General features: G+C 47.2%; 1 protein-coding gene across 3 annotated transcripts in view; it reads right to left on the bottom strand.

Annotated features, from left to right (window-relative positions):
* The window catches only part of NRP2 (neuropilin 2), an 88,698-nt gene that overhangs the window by 44,857 nt on the left and 18,228 nt on the right, over positions 1-25,613 (bottom strand). For all 3 annotated transcript variants that reach the window (XM_051786841.1, XM_051786842.1, XM_051786843.1), the window contains exons 3-7: positions 14,986-15,167; positions 10,538-10,768; positions 9,816-9,971; positions 7,854-8,023; positions 6,683-6,838 (exon numbers count right to left, since the gene is read on the bottom strand). In XM_051786841.1, coding sequence (XP_051642801.1) covers positions 6,683-6,838; positions 7,854-8,023; positions 9,816-9,971; positions 10,538-10,768; positions 14,986-15,167 — 895 coding nt within the window. The remainder of the gene's footprint in view (positions 1-6,682; positions 6,839-7,853; positions 8,024-9,815; positions 9,972-10,537; positions 10,769-14,985; positions 15,168-25,613) is intronic.

Genomic DNA, 25,613 nt, shown 5'->3' with positions numbered 1-25,613 from the left:
ACTGGAGGACAGGAAATGTTCATCTGAGCTGGTGCAACTATTTTAGCACAAGGAGCAGCATGTCAGGTCAAGCCAAAGGCCCCTCTGTCCCAGAGGGTGGCTCCTGATGGTGGCCCCAGTAGATGCCCAAGGGCAGGAAGTCCAGTGGAGTCTTCTCCTGGTAACCTTTATTCACTTCCTACAATCAGCAGTGTGAAGACTCCATGAGCCAAAGGTTGCATATGGACCAGCATGTTTAACAGTCACTGACGAGGTTTGCTGCTCTTTTTGATTTAACATATTTCAAGTTTTGTTCTTTTTTAGCTCACTTCACACATACGAGCATCAGGGGCCAGAATCCAAATTTACACCAGCATAATTTGTTGCTGACTTCTGTACAGTCAAGCTTGACAGAAAGCAGAAGCAGGACTGAGCCCAAAAATTTTATCACTACCACATGCATTGCTGAAAGTATCTCTTAGATGACCCTGGTCCCTCCTTGCTTCCAAGGAGAGCAACCTCAATTCTGCTTTAGGTTTAGAAATCGATAATTTGCTCAGGCTAGATCACACTCAACAAGCTATGAACTCTGAATCTGGGCCATGGCACTCCAGATTGCCAGTCTGAAAGGGCAGAATCAGCACCTGACTTCCAGCTCTGGTATCAGCTGCACTGGCAGGATCCATTGAATCTTCCTTCTGAAAAGCCGCAACTGATCACAGCAAGTCGTGGCTTCGCACCCCGTTCAGCACAACGGAAAGTGGCCATTTTCAGAGGGCATCTGCTTAGTGCTGTTAGAGACCTGGGGTCCTCACGTGTGCCCAGTCTTTCAGCCTCCTTCCCAAGTGGAAACGCACTGTGAGTCCACAGGTCCCGATGCTGCTGACCAGGGTCTGACCCTGTGCATGTGGTTTCTCTGCACTGAAAATGCCGATCTCAGAGCCCCAGCACACCGTGGAGAGAGTCCCATTGACTTGAACAGGCTCTACATCCTGCCTCAAATTAGCACTCACAGCATAGGAAGAACTAGCAGGAAAATGTGTGAAATTGGGAGTGCCAAGAAAGCAAAGATTTCTTCTCTCTTACCAAAATAGAACATTGCTATTCCTCCCATCCTATCTGCTTCCCATCCCACTCAGCACATATTTTGAGCCAAGTCTTCGAATGGTGTAAATCAACATATCGCCATCGAAGTATAAGAAGTCACAGTAATTTACACCAGCAGAAAAAAAATACCTGGCTGTGATCTAGGGAGATAGATAGATAAATAGATATACACTCAGCAGAGAGCACACATGTGTATGCACATGAACACACACTGAAGGGTGACTGTGCCAGAAGACGGATGGGAAAGCCATTAACAAATTAAAAGCACCTTCCATGAAACAGTCAAGGGAACTCGTTTCCTCTGCTGCATCAAAAAGCTGCCCATCTCATCCCCATATACTGTATGTTTACTTCCGTTTTAGTCCAGACAGCAGTTCTACACGTAAAATTAAACTGAGAATCAATGAGAGCTGACCTGCTTAATTAATTTGCTGCAGAAAGCAAATGGTGGGAGATGATGTCTAGGCTAGAGTAGGACTGTGAAAGTTTTCCCGTGTGGATACACATGCAAGATCCACACCAACACAAGTTATATTTTTGATATGCTGGAACCGTCATAGGGTGATGGGGGAAATTCTGAAGCTACATTAGTTCCAGTGGATATGGGAATTGTGCCACTGGCAGTTTAGAGTGAAGGGAGTGAAGGACAGGGAGTCAAAAAGTACCATGAAGTTGAAGAGGCAGTGAATCAGGGAGGGGGGAGGGAGTAACCTCTCTCCTGCTCTATTTATTATGCTGCTTGGCCACTGTGCAATTTCTTGGGGAGCTAAAGAAAGGAGCTGAGGGAGGCAGAGGAGAAGGCCAAGGATGGCAACAACCCTGCCTTCGTCCGTATGTATGTGTCTCTTTGGACCCACTAGATTTACTGCAGGATTATGTTACTCCTGTGGAGACAGAGCCCTGGAACAGAGCATGCTAACAGGATTAGGGCTTCAGGATTTAGACAGAGAAGCATGAAGGAGAAAAGTAGGGGAGATTATTTTCCTTGTCAGATAGGAAAGGCATAAAATGGAGCATGTTTGATGGTAGGAGAATTCTGGCTCAAGTGGAGGGTGAATAGTTCTGGATTTATTAAATCCAGGAACAAGGAGTTAAAAGAAAAATGATACTTGGCAACATTCAACAAAGCACAGTGTCTGGGCAAGGCACAGTGTGCTGGGTTGGGCTTGCCAGCTCCATGTCTTTGAGAGGCTCCACTCAGATTTGGGAGTCATCAGGGACAGGAGGAGTGGCACTGTGTTAGCCTGCAAAGGAGATATCAGGCCTAGAAATACAAAGCTTCAGCCTTGCTAGGAAAGCCAGGGCTGTAATTCTCCCCTGGTACTGCACCAAGTGTGAATGCGCAAGGCTGCCTTTCCCAAAGCCTGATGTCTTTGTCCTGCCTGCAAAAGCAGCAGAGGCAGGCTGGGACCTGGATGCTTCTGGGCAAATCCTCTGCACCATGATGTCTCTGTGCAGAAGCACTTGTGGCATTGTGGCTGATCATGCGAGCTTTTCCTGAATTTTCCAAATAAAAACCCCACAGGACTGAAAGTTTTTCTCTCTCCCCCCAGGTGAATGAATACAGGAGACCCGATTAAGAACTGAAAAGACAGAGAAACACTCCTAAGAGAAGGCACAAAGGTCTCCAAAGAATCATCCTCAATATTGCCTGCCAGCACCAAACACCTCTGATGTCCCCAGCTCCATGTAGAGTTGAGATATTTGGCTCTTTGCAGCAATTCAACCTTTGTGCACCTACCACCTAGGAAGGTTAGCTGGTAACAAGCACAAAGCAGTCAAAATGAGTAGGAAATGAAAACTGTACAGTTGGATCTTGCTGCCATTTCTCATCCATTGACTTCTACAGGTTCTGAAAGCAAATGTTTCAGTTGCATCCTCTCATTTTACACACAGAGCAATGAAGGCAGCAAGAGCACTCATCATGGTCCCAACCCACCCCAAATCCTGAAATCCATCCCATCTCCCAGTCCCTCACCCACTAGATGAGCTGATCTTCACAGTTTTTAAGACAGAGTGGCTCAGACCACACAGGAGCTGGAACCTGAGACCTACAAAGAAGGAGGAGGCGGATCAGAATGGACGAGCACTTTGTTTTCTGATAAAATCCTCAATAGCTGAATCTGTCCAAAGAAAATGGACAATAATAAAAGGTCAAATCCTGCTAGGTGAAGAAAATGGTCAAAATCAAAAGGTCAAATCCTGCCAGGTGCTCTTTTCCTTCCTTGAGTTCAAGAAGAGTTGTTGTTTTTTAAAGACATTTTCAAACCACTAGATAAGATCTTGGCACGCACACCAGGGCCGCTGCCTGGAAGATAACAGAGGTGGATGCAACAGAGAGGGCAAGAGCTGGACTAGCCTTTCTGCAGCAGAGTTTGTTTGGCCCTGTCCCATGGGGACATGCTAGTGAGTAATATGGGGCGAGTATGGGGCAACATGTCGTGGTGGCCGCTCTCCTCCCTCAGGTGACACATAGTAAGACAGCTCTTCATCTTTGTCCAGGTCACCCGGTTGGCCTCTCCCCCTGGTCCCACCCCTGAGAAAAGGACAGGGGGAGGTCTGGAGTGTGCTGGGCTGGGGGAGTGGGCTGCCAGGCAGGTGGAAAGCCTGGCAGGGATAAGGTGGGGTGGGAAGGGATGGGTATGAGAATGGGGTTTCACTCCTGCCGGCTGCCTTCCCACTGCTTCCCCATCCCAGAAGCACAGCAGCGCTTGGCACGGAAACAGCCCAGCCAGCCGTGTCTGCTGCGAGCACATATTAATCATGTTTTCCTCTGCTCCATCCTGCCTTTCCCGTTTCCCTTGCTGTCGAGTGCCAGCAGCTGGGGACTCAAAGGTGAGCCATCACATTTTGCAGGGAAACACCCTGGCTCAACTCTCATCTGAAATACTGGAAGGAGGGGCAGCAGGGGGCATAAGAGAAGAAGCCAGAGCTCCCCATCCTCTGCAGAGAGCATCATCCCCTCCCCACCCCTCCCACACTTGCTGGTTTTCTCTTGCTTTAGCTCCCTGATGAAGATGTGAATGTTAGCTGACCCACCTATACATGGCAAAGCTTTGCTTCTGGCCCACAGAGCCGGTAGAAATTCAGAGCAGTGTTTGATACACCCCATATGCCTATGTGTGCATGTGCATATATATGTGTGTATGTGCAGATATACGTATGTGTGTGTATATATGTATGTGTCTATATATATATGTATATATCTGCATGTATATAGAGAAGTAGAGAGTCCCTGTCTGTCCACACCTTCCCCTCCCTCCCTGCTCCTTATGGCACCAAATCAAGCTGCGGCAGACTTGACAAATCTATTTGGCATGGTTCACTCCACCGTTGCAGCCTGAACCGTGCGGAGCACCGCACTGACGCAGGGAGGAATCTGCGCCTTGAATACAGACATCTGGGAGCTTGCTTAATGCAGGAACAGTGGGGATTAATGCAGGCAGGGAATGTGGGGCCAGAGCCCACCAGCAACAGGCCTGCGAGCGCTGCCCTGGCCTCACTGCGGCTCAGCAGCTGGCAGACAGTTGTTTGGTGGGGAGGGAAAGCAGTCACCCGGATGCAAGGGGTAGGCGAGGCACCAAAAAGCAATTACTTATCCTCCAGCCTTGGGAGGTGTCTGCTAAATTGAGGTCAGAACGTGGGAATGAATTTAGACTGGAATAAAGGAGTAAAAAAGAAGAGGTTTGTTTTTTCCTCTTTTTTTATGAAAAGAGATAACAGAGCAGAAAAAACCTGACAGGACCCAAGGCCAAATCCTGAAATGGTTGCAATTCACATGGCTATGGGATTGGTTTGGATTGACACCAGCCAGGGTTTAGGGTCTTGCTGGAGTGATGTAAATTTGCTCAGCAGCACTGAAACCAGCCCTGCTCCACCCTGGCTAAGGATTCAGTGTTCAATGCCCAGGACCACAAGGATGGGATATTTATGCCTCTCTGCAACTAAAGCCAACCTCCAGGCCAGATTCCCGCTACAGTTAGACTCCGAAAGGTAAATTTATTGCTAGTGATTATCTGAAACACTGAGCTGTGTATTTAGCCCATCTCTCTGCCCAGCATGATGCCAGTCTCCTGCCTGTTTCAGCTTACAGAAATGGTCCCAATGAGACCTCAAACTCACTTATTAGCACAAGGTGCTTGCCTGAGGAGAGGTGGCCCTGGTTCACAGAAAGGTCTGCTGTGACCAGTGGGTCCTGGGAAAGCCTCCACACCACTTCATGGCTACTGTGTTAGAGGTATACATGAGCTCTGCCATGAGATACTGCCCTGGAGCCAGTCCACCTGAGATCTGGGGGAGCCCAGCTGCTGACCCTCCTATGTTTGTGCTGGGCTGCCCTATGCCTCCATTTCTCTACATCTAAAATAGGACTAACACTACCTCACTGGCATGCCAGGAGCTTCAATACTCCAAATATTGGAAGAATGAGACCCTGATAGGGACGTCTGCACAGAGACGACTCATTCTGGGAAGCAGAGGGAATTTGAACCTGAGACACACTTGTGGGGAAGGGGAAATCGCACAGCCCGGAAGGAAGGAAATGTCTGGATGAATCCCGGACAAGGCAGGCTACTGCATTTCATGTGAGCAGTGCCTGTGCCAGCAAACGGAGAGGACAGCTAATTTAATAGAAGTGCTGAGCAATCAGTAATTACTGGGATGTGCGTGCGGGGGGAGGTGTGTGGGACTCCAGCCACAGAGTTCACACAGACAGACTATGGCACATCAGTGGGGAGGACCTGACTGTGGCAGCAGAGCTGGTGGGCACCACAGAAGAGCAGGGAAGCACTTTCTCAAAGCGCCGTTAACCAGGGGACAGCCACATGACCAAAGCAATTGACAGAGCAGGACCAACCAGCCCGGCACCGTGGCTGCCTTAACCCCCCTGCCCATACAGCATAGCTTCCACACATACCACACCAAGTTTATCTTTCCTGGCCACATACCAGCACCTCCAAGGCTTCAAACAGCTCACCACCCATATTTACCCTCCCTTCCCCTCGCTCCCACCTGTGTGTGTGTGCCAGAAACACAGCAAGAGCATGCACAGCTCCCAGTGCTCAGAGCACCCTTGCTGACCATGCCTGCTAGCACAGATCCCACAGCCCTGGCAGCCTGAATTGCTTCTCATTATTTATTGTTCATTTTGTTCTCTGGGACAGTGCGATCGCCTCTTAGGATTTGTGCCCTTTCATTTCCAGGCCTCAGTAACTCCTGAACTACAGTTTCATGTGGTTTTGTGATTGTTAACCCAGCATGCAGACGGGTGTACGACCATAAAAGCTCAATGAATCTTGTATGGCAAAACACAGGCTGTGAAAGCATTTTCTCCTTCATTTGCAGTCAAAGAACATACTCTTGCCATCATGAAAGATGCAGCAGCAGCCAGGTTTTCCAAGGAATATGTTTCCTCATTGCTGTGCAGAGGAGAAAGGCCTATTTCTGCTCAGAACATCATCAGTCTTTTAGCCGTCATCAGAAAAAGGGTCCCTCACAGATTAAACCCTCTGGGCTTGTAAAATTTCTCTGTTCTCTTCCCTCCTGTTGGCTTCAAGACTCACCAAGGTGCAGGTAAAAGAGACAAAAAGGTCTTTACCTTGTGGTTTTTCCCATGTCGGTACATCATCCAGTCCTCCCCATTGGTGCTGACCTCCAGCTTGTAGGTACGGACATAGTAGCCCTTCTGGGTTTCTCTCGAGATGGCACCCTGTGTGGCAATGGCTGTGAGAACAGTCAGGAAGTGGAGGTCCACCTTTCAAGGGGAAAAAGGGACAAGAGAGAGAGTGGTGAACACCTGAGAGCCCTGAGTGGCTAGTTAGTTCCTCCCTCTGTCTTTGAAAAACGAAAAGGTGTAAATTCAGCCTGTCTCACTCTATCTGTAGGTGCTCAGTTCAACAAGCACAACCTCCCCAGGCTGACTTCAGCAGGATAGGAACTACGAGACAAGAGTAACTAAGGATCTTGATGTCCACTCGTATAGGACCACCACAAAGCCTTCCTGCCTCAGACCAAGCAACAGGATCTGCACAGACGCTCATGTCCATTAAAGCAGGACAGAGACTAACTTTTTCCATGTAAAATAATCCAATTAGCAAGTGCTGCAGTTCGTGGTTTTCCCTTGTTGGTTTTTTTTTTTTTTTTTTTTTTACAATGTGGGTTGAGAAAGGTCAGCAGAGCTGGCTTCATAGGCCTGCCATGAATGAAGAATGAGATGTCTGCTAGAGGCAATGACATTCACCACCTCCCGCTCCCAGTGCCCTTTAGCAAGCAGTGTCTCCCGGCACTGTGACACAGCCAGAAGCCCTGTGTGGACAGACTGTGGCTCTAACCAGCTCAGAGGGAAGCCTTTGCTCTGTCAGCCCCCACCTGACATTAGCCTGCTCATTCTCCCTGCATCACTGATGAGATAAATATTATTCTAGTTGTTTTTCCACGCACCCCCCGGAGACTTTGGTCCTCAGGCCAGTGATGGAGTCAGTGGCCCTTGTAAGTGGTGGAGGTCTCTCAGCCTCTGTCAGTCTGCTGGAAAGTCCATCAAGGTTTTGGGCAGGAAGGAGGGGGGGGAGAGTCAGTCCTTGGGTGGGCAAGCTAATGGAGGAGCCAGCCCCTCGCACTTCACAGAGGCACTGTAGCTACCCTGCTGCTTGCTCCCCATGAGCCACAGAGGCAATAAAAAATTCAATAAGTCTTATGGTCAAGGGTCAGTTTAACAGCATGACACTCCATTTGGTGGGGGAAGAGGTGAGGAGGCTGGAAAGTGTGCATACCTGGAGATACTCTTTGTTGCTGTCGACATTGGGGGTCCAGCCATTGTCATCACTGTTGAGCCGGCTCTGCTGAGGGGTCCATCGCCCATCTGAGTAAGTGGAGGAGGCACTGATCTGCATATTGGAGATCCTGCCAGACTCCATTCCCAGAGGCACATTGCACTGGAAGTCTAGAGCAGACACACATGTACACAGAGATCAGTATACAGTCTCAGTACTTCACTCCCAAGTGAAAAGCAGCCCTGAACTAATCTCCCCAGCTAACCCTGAGCAAAGCTGCCTGTCTGGAAAGATGAACAGATCTGCACCATCTCGAAGGTTGTGTGCACTCACAGATGGCACTGGAAAATTAAAGCTTTATGTTTGTGTGGCCCTCTGAACAGTAGTACAGTCCAGATCTTTCTCTCTTTCTCTCCTTCACCTTTGCTCAGTTTTGACACAATTCTGTCCCTTCCCTCACTCCATCTCCACCAACCTGTCCCAAGTCCCCTTGTCACAAAGTTCCCATCTTCTTGAAGGCTGTAGGTGAAATCTAAGCACTGACAAGGTAAGGAGTACAAACAGACACATCAGGAGGGTGCTTACTGCTGTGCTGCCAGCAGGAACATCAAGGACTGGAATGGGCAGATCTAAAGGTTTTGTGTGCGTGTGAGAGTATGGATGCGTGTCTGCATTGCCTATGTGCATGTGCTATAGGTGGTATCAGGCCCATAGGAATTAACCAGACAAGACTATGAAAGACTGGTATGCTTTCATTTGGATCTCCTCACTTCTAATGCTTTAAAAGTCACAATTAGCTCAATTTTAAGGTACGTCTCGCATGTTTTATGGCAGCTGTCCTGTGACTGAAAATATTGCATGGGCCCAAGAGTGCTGCTGCTATAAACCAGTGAGGCTCCACTGAACTGCCTGTGCTTTTAATGTGGCCAAGTCAACTTTGGGTGGAAATGATGGACCAAGTTAAGATGTCAGTGGTATTATTAAAGTTTCAATTTACACCACCATAAATAAAAACAGGTATGGCCCTTTAACACCTCTTGTGCTTGATTTTTCAAGCTTTGTGTTTAACATCTTATTCTCAAATCCTTTTAAAGAACAGAATAGAGAAGGGATTAAAGAACAGATCAACTGAGTATGGCAATAGGTAATGGTGAAGATCTCATGCTTGTCTGTAACTCTCACAGCCTCAGCAGAACTTGCCTTACTCAATCACAGAGCAAGAGCTTGTAACCCCTAGTGCTGCACAACCCCTACTCTACCCTGCTGTCTATCACAGGCTTTCAGCAGCAGGTCAGGGACTCTTTCTCCTTCTCTGGGACTGAGGAGTGTACTGAAGGCTTCTTCTGCTGTATCATAGGTTCACTGAGAACAGAAGTCGAGAACAGTAGCTCTGACGCAAAAACACCATAGGAAAACAAATGGAACTTTTCCTGGCCTGCAAGTGTTATCACAAAGAATCAAAATGCTCTTCATTCTCAAAATACACAACTTACTTCATCACCCCACATCAATTTACCTCCCTTATTAAGGGTTACAAAACAAAATTTGGTTTGAAATTCTCAGAGCTGTAAGCATTTTTTAATTAGACAGCCAAGAAATTCCATTTGTGGTTTGGGGCTGTGAACCTTTGGAAAACTAGAGAGAGAGACTGTATTTTCCCCCATGCTTTAATGAATCTGCTACACACGCTGGGCTGAAGTCTTCCCCTAAATCCTTTGGGCTGAGCATATACACGAAGGATTCTAGCCCAGTAGGTATTGAGAAGACTTCAAATGCAAGTGAAAAGTCAAAAAAAAGTCAGAAAGTGAGAGTCTTACTGAAATCTCATTTCTATCAGAAACACCTAAACTGCACTGCTGGTGGGGAACCAGCCCCTGGACACACTGCTGCCTGCATGTGCCAAATGAAAGACAGGAAAAACAGGTGACACAACTAGGTCATACACACACATTTCCAACTTACTTTCTGGGACTTCCTGATGTATCAAGTAGTACTGAGCAGAGAAACCATCCTTAGCCACAGCCAGGTCCGTGTGGAAGGTGAGAGAGAGGACGCCGGTGGTTGAGCGGATGTCCGATGGCATCTTAGTGCCACAATACCTGCCTATCAAGGGGCCGACTGCAAAAGAAAGAGCAGCAAAAGTAATGCCTGCTTTTCCACTGGCCTCCTGGATCATCAGCAGATGGGCATCACTCAGCAAGGATGCCTTAGCAGGACCGATTGGGATAAAAGAAAGGCTGTAGGGATGGGCTATTTTCTACATCCATTGGCCTGGTGCCATGCAGTATGCCATGCAGAAATATCCACTGCAGCAGGCACTGCTCTGCAAATGCTGGGAAATGCTCCAAAATGCACTGTTTCTCAGTGGTACAGGGTAGGGAGGTTCTCCCATCATTGCATGAACCCACTGCCCTTCCCTGAGGGAGGTACCAGTGTTGGAGTGTCCCATGGGGCTTTTCAGATCAGTGGGTACAACAGAGCAGTAGTTTGGGGTTTAATGAATGCAGCCTTCTGTAAGTACACTGTCCCCAAGCTGGCCACAGAGTGCCCTGAAGGCAGGTTGCATGCTGCAGGTACCTTTGAGGTTAGACGTCTTTGGTGTTCAGACACAGACTGCACAGTTTTGGAGCTTTGTGAAACACCAAGAAGGGCTGAGGATAGCAGCACAGCACCCCATGGCTTACCCTGAGGGATGCCATCCCAGATGTCCAGCCAGTCGTACTTGCAGTCTCCTTCCCCCGCCTGCAGTGGGTCATGCTCGAGGTCGAAAAGCAGAAAGTGGAGGAGGATTTCTGTCTTTGGCTTGGCTATGATGGTGAAGACACAGTCCAGGTTGTGTGGATACTTGTCAGGGAAACCCGGAGACTCAATAGTGCCGTTGGAGGCAGTGAAGTTTCTGGAGCAGTCCTCGGAGCCTGTAGCAGCAGGAAAAAACTCAGAGACTTAGCAACAATGCAGCTTAATGCCAACAACTTGACACTGTGGAAACCCCATTTTGAGCTTAGCAGGGCTGTGTATTCACTTCTGGAAATGTCTCGTAAAGAACTATGTGAATTCCTGCAAGAAGTGAGAGGGTGATTTTCAAAGCTTTCCACAGGTGGAGAGCAGAGTTCTAAATCCCTCAGACAGCTTTGCAAGCGTAACCTGTACATCACTGCTGATCCTCCTGACAATTATCTCAAAACCAAAGGACTAAAAGAGTGATCCAATCCAAAGCCATGGCTGCAGTTTGGTAGGTCAGCATCCTGCCACATCCCCCACACTGGAGGTGGTGGTGGTGGTGGAAAGGACGGCCACACTGAGCTGCCCTGGCTTCCCCAGCTGGCCTTCTCCACTGTAACCTGGCCCCCAAACAGTGACCTGCTGGCAGACCTGTGTCTGCTGCTCCAGAGCCTGTGGAGATGCCAGTCAGCACAAAGGGAGCTGACCTATGTAGTCCTCACTGACATCTGCAGCCATGGAAGTAAAGGGCCACAGCAGTTCCAGGTCTGATGGAGGAACCCCTGTTCAGGGAATGGGATGTCTGGGATAGGGCAGAGAGGAGTAATGGGATGTATTCTTTCTTCAAAAGCTGCCCTCAGGGGCCAGTCTCCTGCAAACTTCACCCTTCTGGCACCCGCATCTGTGCCTCAGTTTCCTCTTGAGAAAATAAAAGACAAATATTTACCCAGTGAAAGGGCCTGGGGAAGGGTGCCAATGTCTCCACTGTTAGCTGTAAACCCTCAGGAAGTGCACAGTTAGCCTGCAGCCCCCTGAGACCCACGCAAGGGACACGGGCCAGCTCCAGCATAGATCCCCACAACATGGCTACAGCAGGAGTGGGGTAACAGGGGCCATGGCAGCGGGGGTCTTTGCTGAGAACAGGAACAGAGACTTCTTTTTCACAGAATGAGCCATCCACACCAGAAATGCAAGTTATTTCTATCCTTAAGGAAGACCTTTGCGTGGTGAGGAGGGCAGACAATGTTGCCTCTTATTTATTGCTGACCCCAACACTGGCCTCGACTGCAGCCAGGCCTGCTTGCCCCCTCTCACACAGCCACGGTGCCTCGGGGTGGCTGGGGAAAGGGGAATTTGTGTGGCATTCATACCACGGTGACTTTGAAACCCTTTAGTTGTGGACAATAGACAACAGAAATCTGCAGCCTGGAGCTATCAGAGGGGAAAGGGGATGTTAGAAAGGCTGCTGGCCACTGCTGCAACCCGGCACTAGCATTCGCAAAGGTTTCTGCTTCACTTTTACTGGGACACTCTCCTTCTCCTCTACAAACCCTTCTGCTCCAGCTCTTCCAGGCAGCACAAGCCTTCCCAGGACTAATGGGAGACTTGTTATTCAATTCAGCATTAACCTACAGGAGTCAGGCCAGCAGCCCGCAGTAATAGCAGGATCTCACACTGCATTATGCAGTGCCTGGCTGGAGAGCTACTCAGGAGAGGCTCTTAATTGACTACCTAATGAAGCAGCCAGCTTTTCTGGTGTGAACCTGTGGGGTAAAATGCAGAGTCAAAAAATAAGGCCAAACACAAATCACAGCATAATGCCATGAACAGGGATAAGGGTGCACTTAGTTCCAAACAACTTAAAAGACAAACAGATAAACAGGGAAAATAACACAAGCTCCGAGCTAGGGAGAAAATCAAAGACTAAACCCAGAGTCAGGGACTGTCCTCTAGAGACAGGAAAGAGACGTAACTATGTCACCACATTAGACAACAGTTTCCTCATGTGGGGCTCTTATCGCATTAGGCATCTTTGTCTACATTTGGGCTGATAGCAGCAAACACAATGATCAGCTTTTTATAAGGAAGCTGCAGATAATCAACGGGATTCATGCTGGCTTCAGCAGCAGGACCAGCCTGAGAGGAGACTTTGATGCCCAGAGCTGGAGAGCTCAGGCCAGCCCTGCCAAACTGGCTCACAAAGAGCGCAGCAGGGAGGCTGGACCAGCCAGGGCAGGTGGCTCTTTTGTCAGCCCACGGACTGCTGACTGACACATATCAGAGGATTGAAGACTGGTATGCGGTTGTTTGTATGCAGATTGCTCCTCTCTCACACTGTGATAAAGGAAATGTAGCACAAGGTGTGGAAATAGATGCTCGATTGAAAAGAGTTGTTTTTTTAGGTCACCTTTAAGAAAGAAGGAATCTGCAGGCACTGCTGCCTTTACTGATGTGGACAATGACAATCTGATGACCTTTAAAGCTGGTGACACCCTTGCTGGTTTCCCTGACAGCTCAGACAGAAACTTGGCCCATGCCTGCCTGCCTGCCAACAAAAGGCAAGGTTTGTTTGTACCGTGGTAGCCCCGCAGCCAGCACTGCCCTCTCTGGGAGTCCTGGCAGGGACAGGGGCTGTGCAGATGTGCTGTGGGATCAATCACAGGCTCATCCACACTCCTCTGCCAAAACCTGCCTTGCCAGGCTGGATTTCATGGGGTGCAGCTGGAAGAAAGCATGGCTATTTCTGGAGAGGATGGCTGTCTGCAGAGGGGTGGGGGTGGCAAAAGGAGCCCCAACACCACTTCAGACCTGAGGACAGTGCTGCAGGAACCTACACCGAGGGACACAAACTCAGCTCCAGCCTCCATTCAACACCTGCTCTCTTCCAGATCAGCCCTTGCTTCCACTTCTTCCTACCAGCACCATCTCCTTTCCCCATGAATTTGGTGCCTTGCTGGCTCCCACCTAGAGAGACAGGGTTCCTGCCTGCCATTCCTGGCCACCTCAGCCAGCTGGACCACCCCACTCAGGTCAGTGGGTGCCCTGTGCCCCAACTCAGGTCAGGCACAACCCAGCAGTCTGCTGGGCTCATCACGGGTGTGTACACAGAATGAGAGGCAAGGGGGGGTGAGATGGGTCAGTGGTCTTCCCATCTGTACACAGGCATTCTTTGCCATCCTCTGTGCTGACAACTGGCTTTAGCTAACCCCAACAGCCAGCTGAATCACTAAACACTTTCAGGACTAATCTGCATCCTAATCATCAACTAACAGCAGTGGTGAGCTGGCTGCACAACAGCTCAGTGGCCAGTTATGCAGTCCAGGCAACCACCAGCAATACCACTTTCCTCATCCATCTGAACCTTCATACATCTCCTGTCCTCATCATTTCACAATGAATTTAGGGAGTCTCATTCTCTTGCAGCAAAGTCTCCACATTCACATCTACCTGTGGCCAGGCTGTGGGCTGTCTGCACATCTCTGCCTGCTGCATAGCTGGGACAGGGCCCCTGGGCACTGGTGCCTGTGCTCCCCGTCTTTTCTTTAAAGAGGCTGGATAAGTAACCCTGTTGTGCTCCTTTCTGGTTCTTCACTGGGCACGGACATTTTTTTTCATGCTGGATCCAATGACATGAAAGCCACGTGTGATTTCTTCCAACGCACCACCAAAGGAATGCAGGCACAGGGCAGGCGCCTGCGTATCCATGCAAAACACACTCCTGCTCCCTCGGCATGCATGCACACATCTCTCATGTGCACATACAGAGGGTTTGATTTTCTCAAGCCTCCTTCTTCCCACACACAAAAATTCTGGCAAATATTTAGACAGAAACACTATTAAAAGGCCTTTGAGCAGCTTTTCCTTTCCTCAATAATAGTTTGGTATTAAACAGAATTATGAATAGTTCCTCTTATATCAGCCTGTAAAGGCACTGCCTCAGACCTTGAGAGCACTGCTGACAGCAATCATTTAAACCCCAGAGCTCCCCAGTTACAAACCCCACTTCCAGAGAGAGAAAACACAGCATCATTGATCAACCCTGAATTGCAACTCCACAGGATGGGGAGCTCCATGCCCTTCTAAAGAGGGACAATCCCCTACCCCTAACAAGCTCCACATGTCAGGGAGAAAAGATATATGTTTCTAGTTCTCAAATATAAAAGAGCATTTAAGGAAGAACTCTGCTTTTACTGCCATGTTGTGATCCAAAAATGCGCTGTCATGTGCCACTAATATCTTTACCTTCTTGGAAATGTGATGCATAGACTTGCTTAAATTAAAAAAAAAAAAAAAGTCCTTTATCTCTGGATAACACACGAGAAATCGCATTGAAAATGTGGTCAAAGACATCATCTCGTGAAGATAATTGTGACAAACAGCCCGGGAGTCAGGCACTGACTCAGACACTTACCTGTCTTGTAGATCTCATAGCGCAGAGAGAAGCCGGCACCTTGCCGTGCGTAGTCTGAGGTGAACTTGATATAGAGAGAGGGGCCAGAAGAGATGATAGTAGGAGGTGCTATGTTCCCACAGTGCTTGCCCAGCAGGTCTGCTGCTTCACTGTCCCCATCTCGGATCTCGATGTAGTCATACCTGCGGAGGCAGGTGAAATGGCAGTGAAACCATCTGTCAGGGGGACGCTTTGGGATGCCGGCAACGAACAAAAACCACTTCTTGATATCTGCATGTTTCACAGAACATCTTCCAGACAGGTACCTGGGACTCTCTTATTCACACCACACCACAGCCCCCCAGTGCATTTTTTCCTCTTTTGTTTGGCTATGGTTAGGTCCCTTCCTCTGTTGCAATTCACATAATTTATTGCACACACATCCACTCCAACTTCAGAGCCAACATGCAAAATATAGGACACAATTTACCCCCATTTCCACAAAACTCCTTTCACATGGGAGAAGCTCAGATACAACTCTCCTGGGGCTACTCTCCTCCTCTGACCTCTCTCCTGAAATGCCATTGTGCTATTTGGCACAGCTTACTTTATTCCAGTATTCATGTGAGATTTGGGCAAGCACATGCCAAGCGTTAAACTGTCAATGTTCAGTCCATGTGAGCATGTAGGACACCACACTGGTCCTTTAACAAGCATGATCAGTACATTCACTTAGCACTTGGGCAGTAATTAATATCTATTAAGTGCTAACAAAGAATTTCTGTGGGTGAAAAGTGCTGCGTAAGAGCTGGGTAACTGCACTCACTCCTGCTGATTCTTGTACACCCTGTAACTGCAACCTGCCTTTGCTAAACCCTACTTGGAGATGTTCCACCTTCCCACTGGAGTTGTTCCTGGATATCTGACCGGTCTAGTGTAGGGTTAGAAGAACTGCCTCCTGGTGCAAAGACAAGCTCGCTGAATTGCCTCCTGGTGCAGAGAAAAAAGCTTGTTGCAAAGTCTGGATGGAAGGTGAAACACGTTCCTTCATATTTTCTGGGCCATGACTAGGCAAGGTAGTAGTATCAGGCTCTGTGTGCTGCGAAGAAACAAACAGCTTTTACGTGTACATCTTGTTCTTCAGCTGCTTTCTAACACCCACGTTCTCCCGCTCCTCTCCTCCTCTCTGGCCAGCATGCTGCTATTTACAGAAACTGCCCATCTCTCTTTGACTGTTTATTCGTTTTGTATCAACCTGTTTGAACAACATGCTACAGCTCTTCTCATGGGGCCAGGGTGGGAAAAACCATTTCCAGGCTGCCAGGAATCTGCCTTTCTTCTTTGTCACAAGATCTTCTGTTTGGAAATGGACAGTTGAAAGGAGAAGTAGCTTGCTGGATACAGAATGATCCTCATGTGACTCATTCCTGTTCTGCAAAGCACATATCGGCAAGCAACAACCTCAAAACAAACTTACAGGGACTTAGTGTGCTCCTCCACAAAGAAAGATGGCCTGGACAGCTTTGGTTTCACTCCTTTCTGGGACTAAATCAGGCTGAGAGCCAGAAGCAAAATTCCTGCAGATAAAATCCTGTCTATGCTGGAACCGAGCACTCAACTAGCTGCAATTGCCCAGCCTTTAACTTCATTACAGACTCAATTGGCTTGGTCAAGGTGAAATTCAAGCAGTCTTGAGAAGTGGCACTCGAACAGGAAGAGCATTTGGCTTAGCTAGTGTGTGGACACACAGTGATGCAAATGAAGACCCGCTCCCTCCTCAGCTCTGCCTAGCTCCCTATCACCTTGTGACCCCTTATTACCCTGACACCATTCAGCAGCACCCTGCACGACCCCCAGTAATGTCCATCATGTGTGGCTTGATCCTACCATCTCCCCAGGGAGAAGGAACATAGAGGGCAGTGTCAGTGCTTCTTCTAAGTAGATTTTTTTTCCCCTTGTTTCTCTATTTGTTTAAAGTAGTACTGAGTAAACAGCAGGGACATTTTGTTCTCTAAACAACCACTTGCTTTCAGTGTGCTTGCAACCCTTTCACATCCGAAGTGCACATCTGTGCCGCAGGACTACTGGCTACTAGAGAAATTGTGAATATGTGGCAAAAAATTAATTTGGCAAAAACACGAATGTTGGCAAAACACAGTTAATGGAGTGGATTGTAAAACCTGCCATTTGCATGGCACAGGCAGAGGTTAGCAGCATCCCAGGGAATCACATCTGTTTGTGTCCTCGTGGGGTTGTAACTCGCCAACACAGTATACGGCTTCAACTACTTGACTGAAATGATCACAGCTTCTCCTGTAGCCAGCAAACCAAACATCCTAGTGCTGTCCACATGGCTCCTCAAGACATCCAGTGCTGTAGGAGCACTGCAATTTCAGAAGCAAGTTCGGGACCAAGAAATATTTGCTTATTGAATGGGTGAACGACTTCCAACAATATATAAGAGTTGGGAATACTGCAATCTGCTCATGGGCAATCTGCAAATGGAAAATTGAAAGAACAAATCTAGTAAATAAATCATCAGGAAATATTTGCCTCTCTGAGCTAAACCCTGTTTGGCTTCATTCACGCATCTAACTGAGCTTTCTCATACTGCAGCTAATTCTTAATAAATCAAATGTTAAAAACAACCAAAACCAAGCCCTTAAGAGAAGGTCAGGGAATCATTTTTGCCAAATGTAAAATGAACATAAATGCATAGGAGTTTTCTTCCCTAGTTAAAAAATCTTGGCCCAAGTCCTCTGCTCTTTATGAGGCAAAATTCTTTTTTTTCAGGTCATATAAACAGAGTGTGAATTGAGGAAGTATTACAGTTGGGAGATAGCTCCTACCCAGATGAGCAGGGACACCTACTTCCTTTCCACCACAGCAAATAAGCTTTAGGCTTTCAAAATGAAACATCAAAGACACCCAGTCCAAACTGTTAAACTTCCAAACTTCATCAAGAATGCCAGCTAATCCCCACCACAGATTCTTTTGGAATCATGTGCTTCAGACATGTAGCCCTCAGTCAAACAAACTGATAAACCCTGTTCTCCTCACGTCAGTTCATTGGATATGTTACAATCTAATCTGGTCAAACCTTTGCTCCTGTTAAGCTTAAGCATGGTTTCCAGACTTTCTTCTTCTCATGTGAAAAAGAAGGAGAAAAACTGCAAGGAAGAAAACCCAGCCCTGGGGGTGCTTTCTACTCTAACCATTTCATTTTCAGGTAATTACAGACTAGGGCACAGCTGGGTGGGACACATTCATGTTGCAATGGCACCCGAACAGTCTCATACAGTGCCCAGTAATTTGCATTTCACTCATATAACCACATGCATTGTTTCAGTCATCATGCACCAACATCCTTCTGGCCTGACCTCTCTGGCATTACCTCCACTGGGCAAGCTGCCATCTCCAAGCACATTTCATGGCCACTTCTCCCCATTGCTCCAACGAGTCAAGCATAAACATGTGAGGGCAGGGTACAGCCTCCATAGCCCATAAGTGTAATCAATGGATTAACCAAGTCTTCTTTTGCAGGGAAGGTGACCACAGTTGGCTGCCTCTCCAGTGGCAGGATATTCTCAGCTGCCGCTTGAGTAGGAAGGCCAGTGAATTGTTTTGAAACTGCCTCAAACAGCTTTCCACCAGGGAGTTTTGAGGCAGAGAGGCAAAGCTGAAGTACTTTTAACTGCCCAGACAATGGGGGTTGAGATAGAAGGGAAACACATTGCTTAGATGCTCTTCTTGGAGCTGTTTAACAAAATTAAACATTAAATGTACAATGCCTACAAATACTGCTGTGTTTTTATTACAGATTTTTAGTAGGAACTGCTTTGCTGATGTTAAGAGAGCTTTTATTAACTAATTATAAAGCACTTCTAATGCCTGTATTACTCATGCTTGTTTGCTTGCTTTTTCCTCCAGTCAACCTCTTTGCTTCCCTGTTTTTCCTTTCTATTTTCCCTAAGTCACTTTGCTGCTGACTCTGCAAATGAGGTGCAACAAAGGCAAATAAGCCCCAGTTGTAGGGATTATGAGAAGACCTTCACCTTTTCAGTCCTTTTTTGTTGTGAAATACCTAATCCGCTCTCTGGCCATTGAGCTGTGCTCCATGATCCCCTGGGGCCAGCACGGACCTCCCAGGTGCCCACCCAGGCACGGCTGAGTCCCAGAAACACTACAACCCACCTGGGGAACAGCTCTGGGTGCTCCTCAGCTGAGGGACAGGACCCAGCACAAAGCGGTTTTGTGACTCATACTGCTTTACACATAATAAACAAACCTGTTGCCCCTCAGCCCCAGGTCCTAAGAAATGCTGAGTTCTTCCCCACTGAAACATGCTTCGAGGGCATTAAAGAGACATTACCTTAGGATGGGGAGAAATACAAACAAATTATTTATGTGTTCACAGTCCTCTTGTGAGTCCTCCCAACACACAAACTTGTGCAAGCCTTGCTTCGAAGCCCGAGGAAGGCTGGCTCCCCAGGCCAAGCTCTGACCTAGCCGGCAGCTTTCTCAGTCTCTTCCTAGAGTTATGATTTGAAGTAGGTGAGGACCTGCACTCAGCAAAGCCTGGTTTCCGAAGCTTGCCAGGGCTGGAGAGCGCTGCAAGGCTCTAACCTGAACTTTCCCAATGTTTAATTTGGAGCTATTATTTACAGGCGTTTCCATGGGGCTCATGACTGCAGCTGGCAGACAGTAGTGATGGGATTCTTAAGAGACCCTGTGAGGTAGGAAGGCAGAGACTGGAGCAGTGTCTGGCCCAAGGTCACACAGGAAGTTTGCAGAACAGCCAAGAATAGAAGCTAGCCTTGACTGGACAGATTATATTATATTATATTGAAGAAGTCTGGCCTAGATAGACAGAGAGACAAGCAGGTACTGACTGCATGCCAACAACCCCAAATTTGGGAATGCCCAGTGCTGACTTGAGCCTTCAAGACCCCTGACCTGCTTGAACCATGTCACTGTGTCTTGAATGCATCTGCTGAGGACAGGAAGAGAAACTGCAATTCTAGTTAAATTCAGCAGTCATTAATACTCTGCAGGTAGCTGGGGAAGGTCTGTGCTTAGCCACAATGGTAGCTGCTAAATGCAATTGTTCCCCCTTTGAAAAGGTGATGGATGGTTTGTTTCTCAGAAATTACTATAAAAATGCATAAGGAGTATTAAACACCCTCTAAGAACAGGGGGGTTCTTAAAAATTAAATAGCAGTTGCAGTATAAAGATAGTTAGGAAATAGTGAACCCGCATCTCTGCGCTTGTTTTGCAATCAAGGGGTGGCTAGAATTAATGTCCATTATACACTAGCTGGCTTAGTCAATTTTTCTGTGTCACCACCCATCTTCACGCTCTTTTGTACGCCACCTTCAAACCAAATCCTTACTTCATGAGAGGTTACATTGTGAAAGACAAGAAAACTTTTCTGTGATGTTTACACAATCTCGAGCAACTGCAGGACATACCTTTCAAAGGTTAAATTGTTCCAGAAGCTACTGAGGGCTTTGAAATGATATTTTTTTTCATAGCCATGATAGCAAAGGCAAGCTCCACTGTTGTCTGATGAAACAAGAGCAATGAAGTTTGATCTTAGCTGCCAGCCCTTAATCAGGGTAATTAATTATAAATACAGCAGATGAATTGGATTCTCCTTTGACTTGAACTGGTTTTACACATGTGTAACTCATCATTTTAAGGGTAATCACTCCTAATTTATCCTGTGAGACGAGAATCAGTTCTCATAGACACAGACACTGATATAGATTTGTGCACAGACCTAAAAAGCCTGTATCACATTCAGCTTAAGCCAACTAAAAGTCCTCTGCTCTCAGTGGAAGCAGACTTCTCACACCCAGCTTGAGATGGAATTAATCATTCTTCTGCACTGACTACACAGGTATTTTAAATCACTCTCGGTGACTGGACCCAGACTTTGAGTGGCTGAACATCAGAGAGATGAACTGGGTCTCAGTCTGCAGCTTTTGGGGCGGTTTTTGCCCATACTGAGGCAAAAGATGGTCACAGAGCTTGCCCTTGTTTTGTCCTGATGGAAATAACTGTCTCTGGCAACAACAAGAGAGAAATCAGCTATAATTCTCTGAATCTTAGGGGATTTCACTGGATTTCAGTGACTAAACTGACAAAAATCCAATGGCAGCAGGGGGAGAGCCAAGCTGGGAGGGGGACGTGGGGTGATGGCACAGGCTTAATTGCTTAGGATTTCTCAGAAGTTTGTTTTGAATTTGTTGCATCCAATTATGTCTTGTGTAATCACAGTATTGTGGGGGGTTGTAATCATTATACTGTGCTTTGGATTACTGTCTTCTCTCTTAAAAAAATCTGACCAGAATTTCTGAGAAATGAAAAAAATCCAGTTATCCAGTCAAAGAGAAAAGAAAAAAAAAAAAAAGGAAAAATGAGAAGAAAACTAGAGAGAAGGAGAGAAAATAACGTTATCAGATTGGAAAACTTCTTCAAAAATGCCTTGAAGACAAAAAATGAAAACTACAAATAGTCTCTATTTATAATCTTTGGGTCGCTGTTTTCACCCCCTTACAAGCACCGCTGATGGCAAGTCCTTCCGCAGTTACTGCTAACTTAAGCACAGGGGGAAAAAAGTAGCCAAAATATATCTTGCAAAGGGAGGAATAAAACATAGCTGTAAACTGCTCCTGTGGCAAGTTCTGATTCAGGAGGGAATTTCAGCTCCTAGCATGCTGCTGCCCTCCCCTGAGACAGGAGAGCAAAGGCTCCCCCGCTCTTTGCCGTTCATGCCCAGCCTGCCTTCTTCAAGTGGTGTTGCCAGATTGCTGCGGAAAGGCGCGTTGGAGTAGAGAAGTGCTCTCATCTGGGGCATGTCTGGAAAACCTTTCGTTATATAAGAAAAAAGAGATGTGCTAATGTGCACTTCGGGGGTTTTCTGCAGGCTGTTGTTCAGGAGTTACACATGGCTGTTTAATTTTATTTCTGTCTCCAAAACCATCTCTATAAATTCCTCACACATCTATCTTTAGCTACAGGGGCCTTTTGTTGCAATATGTCTTTGGTATTCTTTGGGGGGGGGAAATCATGGTGAAATCAGGAATAAAACATATAAAGCATGGTAAGAATAAGCCCCCTTTCCATGGCATTCTGCCTTCTGTTGCTGCTCTAAGGGAACTGAAGCAACTCACAACCCTTTCATACCCCAAAATGCAGGACACTTGAGAAAATGCATTTGCACTTTTCTCCTTCTGCTACAATCCATCTGTGGAAAAAATTAGACTTTAGTTTCTATGTCATTTTACTGTCACTACTCACAGGCACTTGATCACTAAGAGAAATTAAAAAATGTATAAAATAAACAATAACAACCATAAAAGGAGAATTTACTGCTGAAAAGCAGCAGAGCAGGCAGAGGGCAGGGGCAAATGCTTACTTTGCTCACTTTGCAGTGGGGAGAACAGGTTTCCCTCTCCTGATGGAATCCAGTGCCCAACAGCCCAGGTAACGGATGGAGATGAGCTTGGGCAGGCTGGCCCTGGTGGCTGAAGGTTTGGGGTGCTGATGAGTATTAGGGAACTCTCACATGGTCTGCTGTGCAACCCTGTTCCCAGAGGAGCAAGTGATATCCCATCACACCTCGATGGTGTAGTGTCAGTCAAGGGCTTAGACACAACATGCATCGAAGAACTAAAGAGATGGTAAAAACTGGGATCAGATGGGAGCTTTGTAGCTGGGCTTTCCACTAGCATTCATTTGCACTGGCTTTTTTTTCAGCACAAAACTGAAATAAACACCTCGTTAAGCACCGGTTGTATAAAGGAGGTTGTAAGAACAGAGACCTGACCAGCCCTCCCTCACTCTCCTGGCTGTCTACATCCCTCGTTAATGAGTGATGGTCACCCTGGGACTGGCCGACCACGGGGTGGCTTTCTGACCCCACATTTTCTCAGACACAGCCTGTCACAGCCCAGCTCCTGCCTTAGCTGACGCACAAGCAAGTAAAGCTTTGCCACCAAGACTGGCCTTCAGTCTCCACTATTTGAGCACTTCCACAAGCTGACCATGCCAGCTTGCAGTAAGAGCAGTTTCTGAGGCAAACAGCACACCAAATCTGCTGATTCCTCCTTGAATACTATATAGCTAGCACAGCACCTCCTAACCCTTTCTCCCCTCAAAATATGAGCACTTGCATCTCAGTGGCCACCTAAACCGAGCAGCGCCAAGGCTCTGAGCAAAATCAATGCCTGGACAAGGGCGAGCGCTCTGCCATGCACATGCCACACCCTGCTGTGCTTTTGCAGCAGCAGTGACCTCCCACACGGTTCTCAGAGGCAGCAATACCTATTTGGGCATGTGGGAGTAAATAGCCACTGGCAGGGGCTGGTTGGTACCCCTGAGGTGAGCTCAGCCCTGCCTGGGACAGCAGGTCAGAGAGGCAGCCACACCAAGATGGAAGAGGGAGACAGAGACAAGAGAGTGGGATGCTGCATGAAGCTGGTTGGTAGCTTTTCTCCTTAATGTGCTCTGAGAACACGAGGATGGGACCATCCCATCCCTGTTTCTCCCACAAACAAGAGCCCTGCCACTGCTTTGTTCAGAAAGATTTTCTTTCAAGCAACCCTTTGTGTCACCCTCCCGTTCAGCCGTGGCAGTGTGTCTGCTTTGTCCTGCCAGCTCAGCCATGGAGTGTTTACAAGCCTCCCTCACCCTTCCAGGCTGTGGTTCAGCTCCATTGACACCGAAGGCAACAGACTCCTCTCTCGGCTTGTGATGAATCAATTACTTCCTCTGACACTCTATTACTATAGCCCTTACATCTCCAGATTGCAGATGAAAAGACAGGCTGAGAAGGGGGACAGGGAAGGGGAGAGGTCTCCTGAGGTCTCCTTCAATTGAGTTGTTGGACATCTGAAGAAATCCCCATCTGCCATATTTAAAGACACAGAGAGATGTTTTGCTCCTGAACAGCAGAAAAATCAGAGGGTTTTCACAAAAGAAAACCTAAGAAATCAAATGGGTCAAAAAACTTCAACAAGATGCAGTGAACATAGATCAATGGTGAGTCAGTCCTCTCTGCTGATGGAGATCCCAGACCTTGTTCCTGCCCATGATTATCAGCCAAATATCAGTATTACCAAAGAGACAGTCATTACACCTTCCCTTTTCACTGCAAAATAACAATGTAAATGAAACCTCACACCAACATTTACAAAGGAGGAAGGAAGCTGAGCACATGCCTCAAACTCTCGTGCTGCTGGTGGAGGGGGGAGGGCCCTACTCCTTGTTGAACATCCATCAACAACCCCAGCTCTGAGGGTTCCCTGGAGGTTTCTAATGCAATGAGCACTTCCCATGCAAACACCCTGCACGCAGCACAGCCTCGGCAGGCATGAGGCTGAGCACAGGGGCTCTCCCACCACCAGTGAGCGAGTGCTGCCTGTCTCAGGAAAGGGGAATTCCACCTCAAAAAAAGGGTCTACCCTTCCTCACACTGACCACAGTATCTTCTGTACCGCTTCAAGAAGTGACATTTGGGGCAGTCACAGAACAAACATGCAGCAGCCAACCTGTCAGTTTCTGTGCCATTTGTAACAGGACGGAGACTTCAGCATAGGATTTCTGCTCTCAGACCCCACTACTTCAGGCTCTGCTTCCAGAATTCATTAAACAATAACATCTCCGCACCTGACCCAGTGTTACTTTAAAACAACACTATACAACTGCTGTAATTGCTCGGCAACGCTGTATGTAGATCCCAAGAATTCCTTGGGATTCAGAGGCAAGGGGGAAAAAAAAAACCAACAAAACCCCTGTAGGTTTTTCACTCTTTCTAATGATCTACTGATCTACTCACTAAGCCAGCATAAGGAAAGCTTTCTATGGTATGTTTGAACTGATATATCAAAGACAGTTGCCTAAAACATCCTAGCTGTCATTAGTGGACCATGACTACTATTAACTTATAAGGAATTCCAGGATCACTAGACTGTGCTTTGCAACATATTATTACATTGCCATTCAATGGTGGTGTGCAGCTGCTTGATTGAAAGAAAACAGAGAACTAGCCTCAGACTAAAAACTAACCTCACCCAATTCCTTCAAATATGCTCTATGCTGAGCTCTGGCCAAAAGCAAACAAATTTCTTCTGTTTTTCAGTCAGCTCTTCGCAGTCTGTTCTTTTTATTTTGCATTCATATTTAAGTGCAGAATTCACACCGAGTCAGAAAAGGCTGGGAACAAACCAGTTGCTATCTGCAGCACTCTGACCTGCTCCTGTGTGATGCTGCAGTAGCCTTTGGAAGCGAGTGTGCATTGCACTGTTGCTACCTAGACTGGGGTTTATGCCTGCAGATGCCCAGGTCTTCTTTATAAAGCAGGGAATTTAAAGTGATTCACCAGTGCAAGAACAGTAAATCAATAGCAGAGAAGGGGAAGAACCCAAATCTCACAACTCCCAGACCTGGTATTTGCTGGTGAGTCTGCCACTCCCCTGTTACAGCCTGACAATAGGGATGATATCCATTTAGCTAAGGCAAACAGGTTTTACATAAATCAATGTAAAACCTCACACCGGTTTTACTAAGCTTTGCATCTGGTCCTTAAAAAAAAAGGGATTTTTTTTTTAAATTAAATATCATTCTGGCACTCTCCTTACAT

Source organism: Manacus candei, unplaced genomic scaffold (assembly GCF_025592945.1).
Source record: "Manacus candei isolate 608988 ecotype Guabito, Panama unplaced genomic scaffold, ASM2559294v1 h1tg000023l, whole genome shotgun sequence".
Taxonomy (NCBI): Eukaryota; Metazoa; Chordata; class Aves; order Passeriformes; family Pipridae; genus Manacus; species Manacus candei.
The sequence above is the reverse complement of the archived record's forward strand: the minus strand, read 5'-3'. Positions and strand labels throughout refer to the sequence as shown.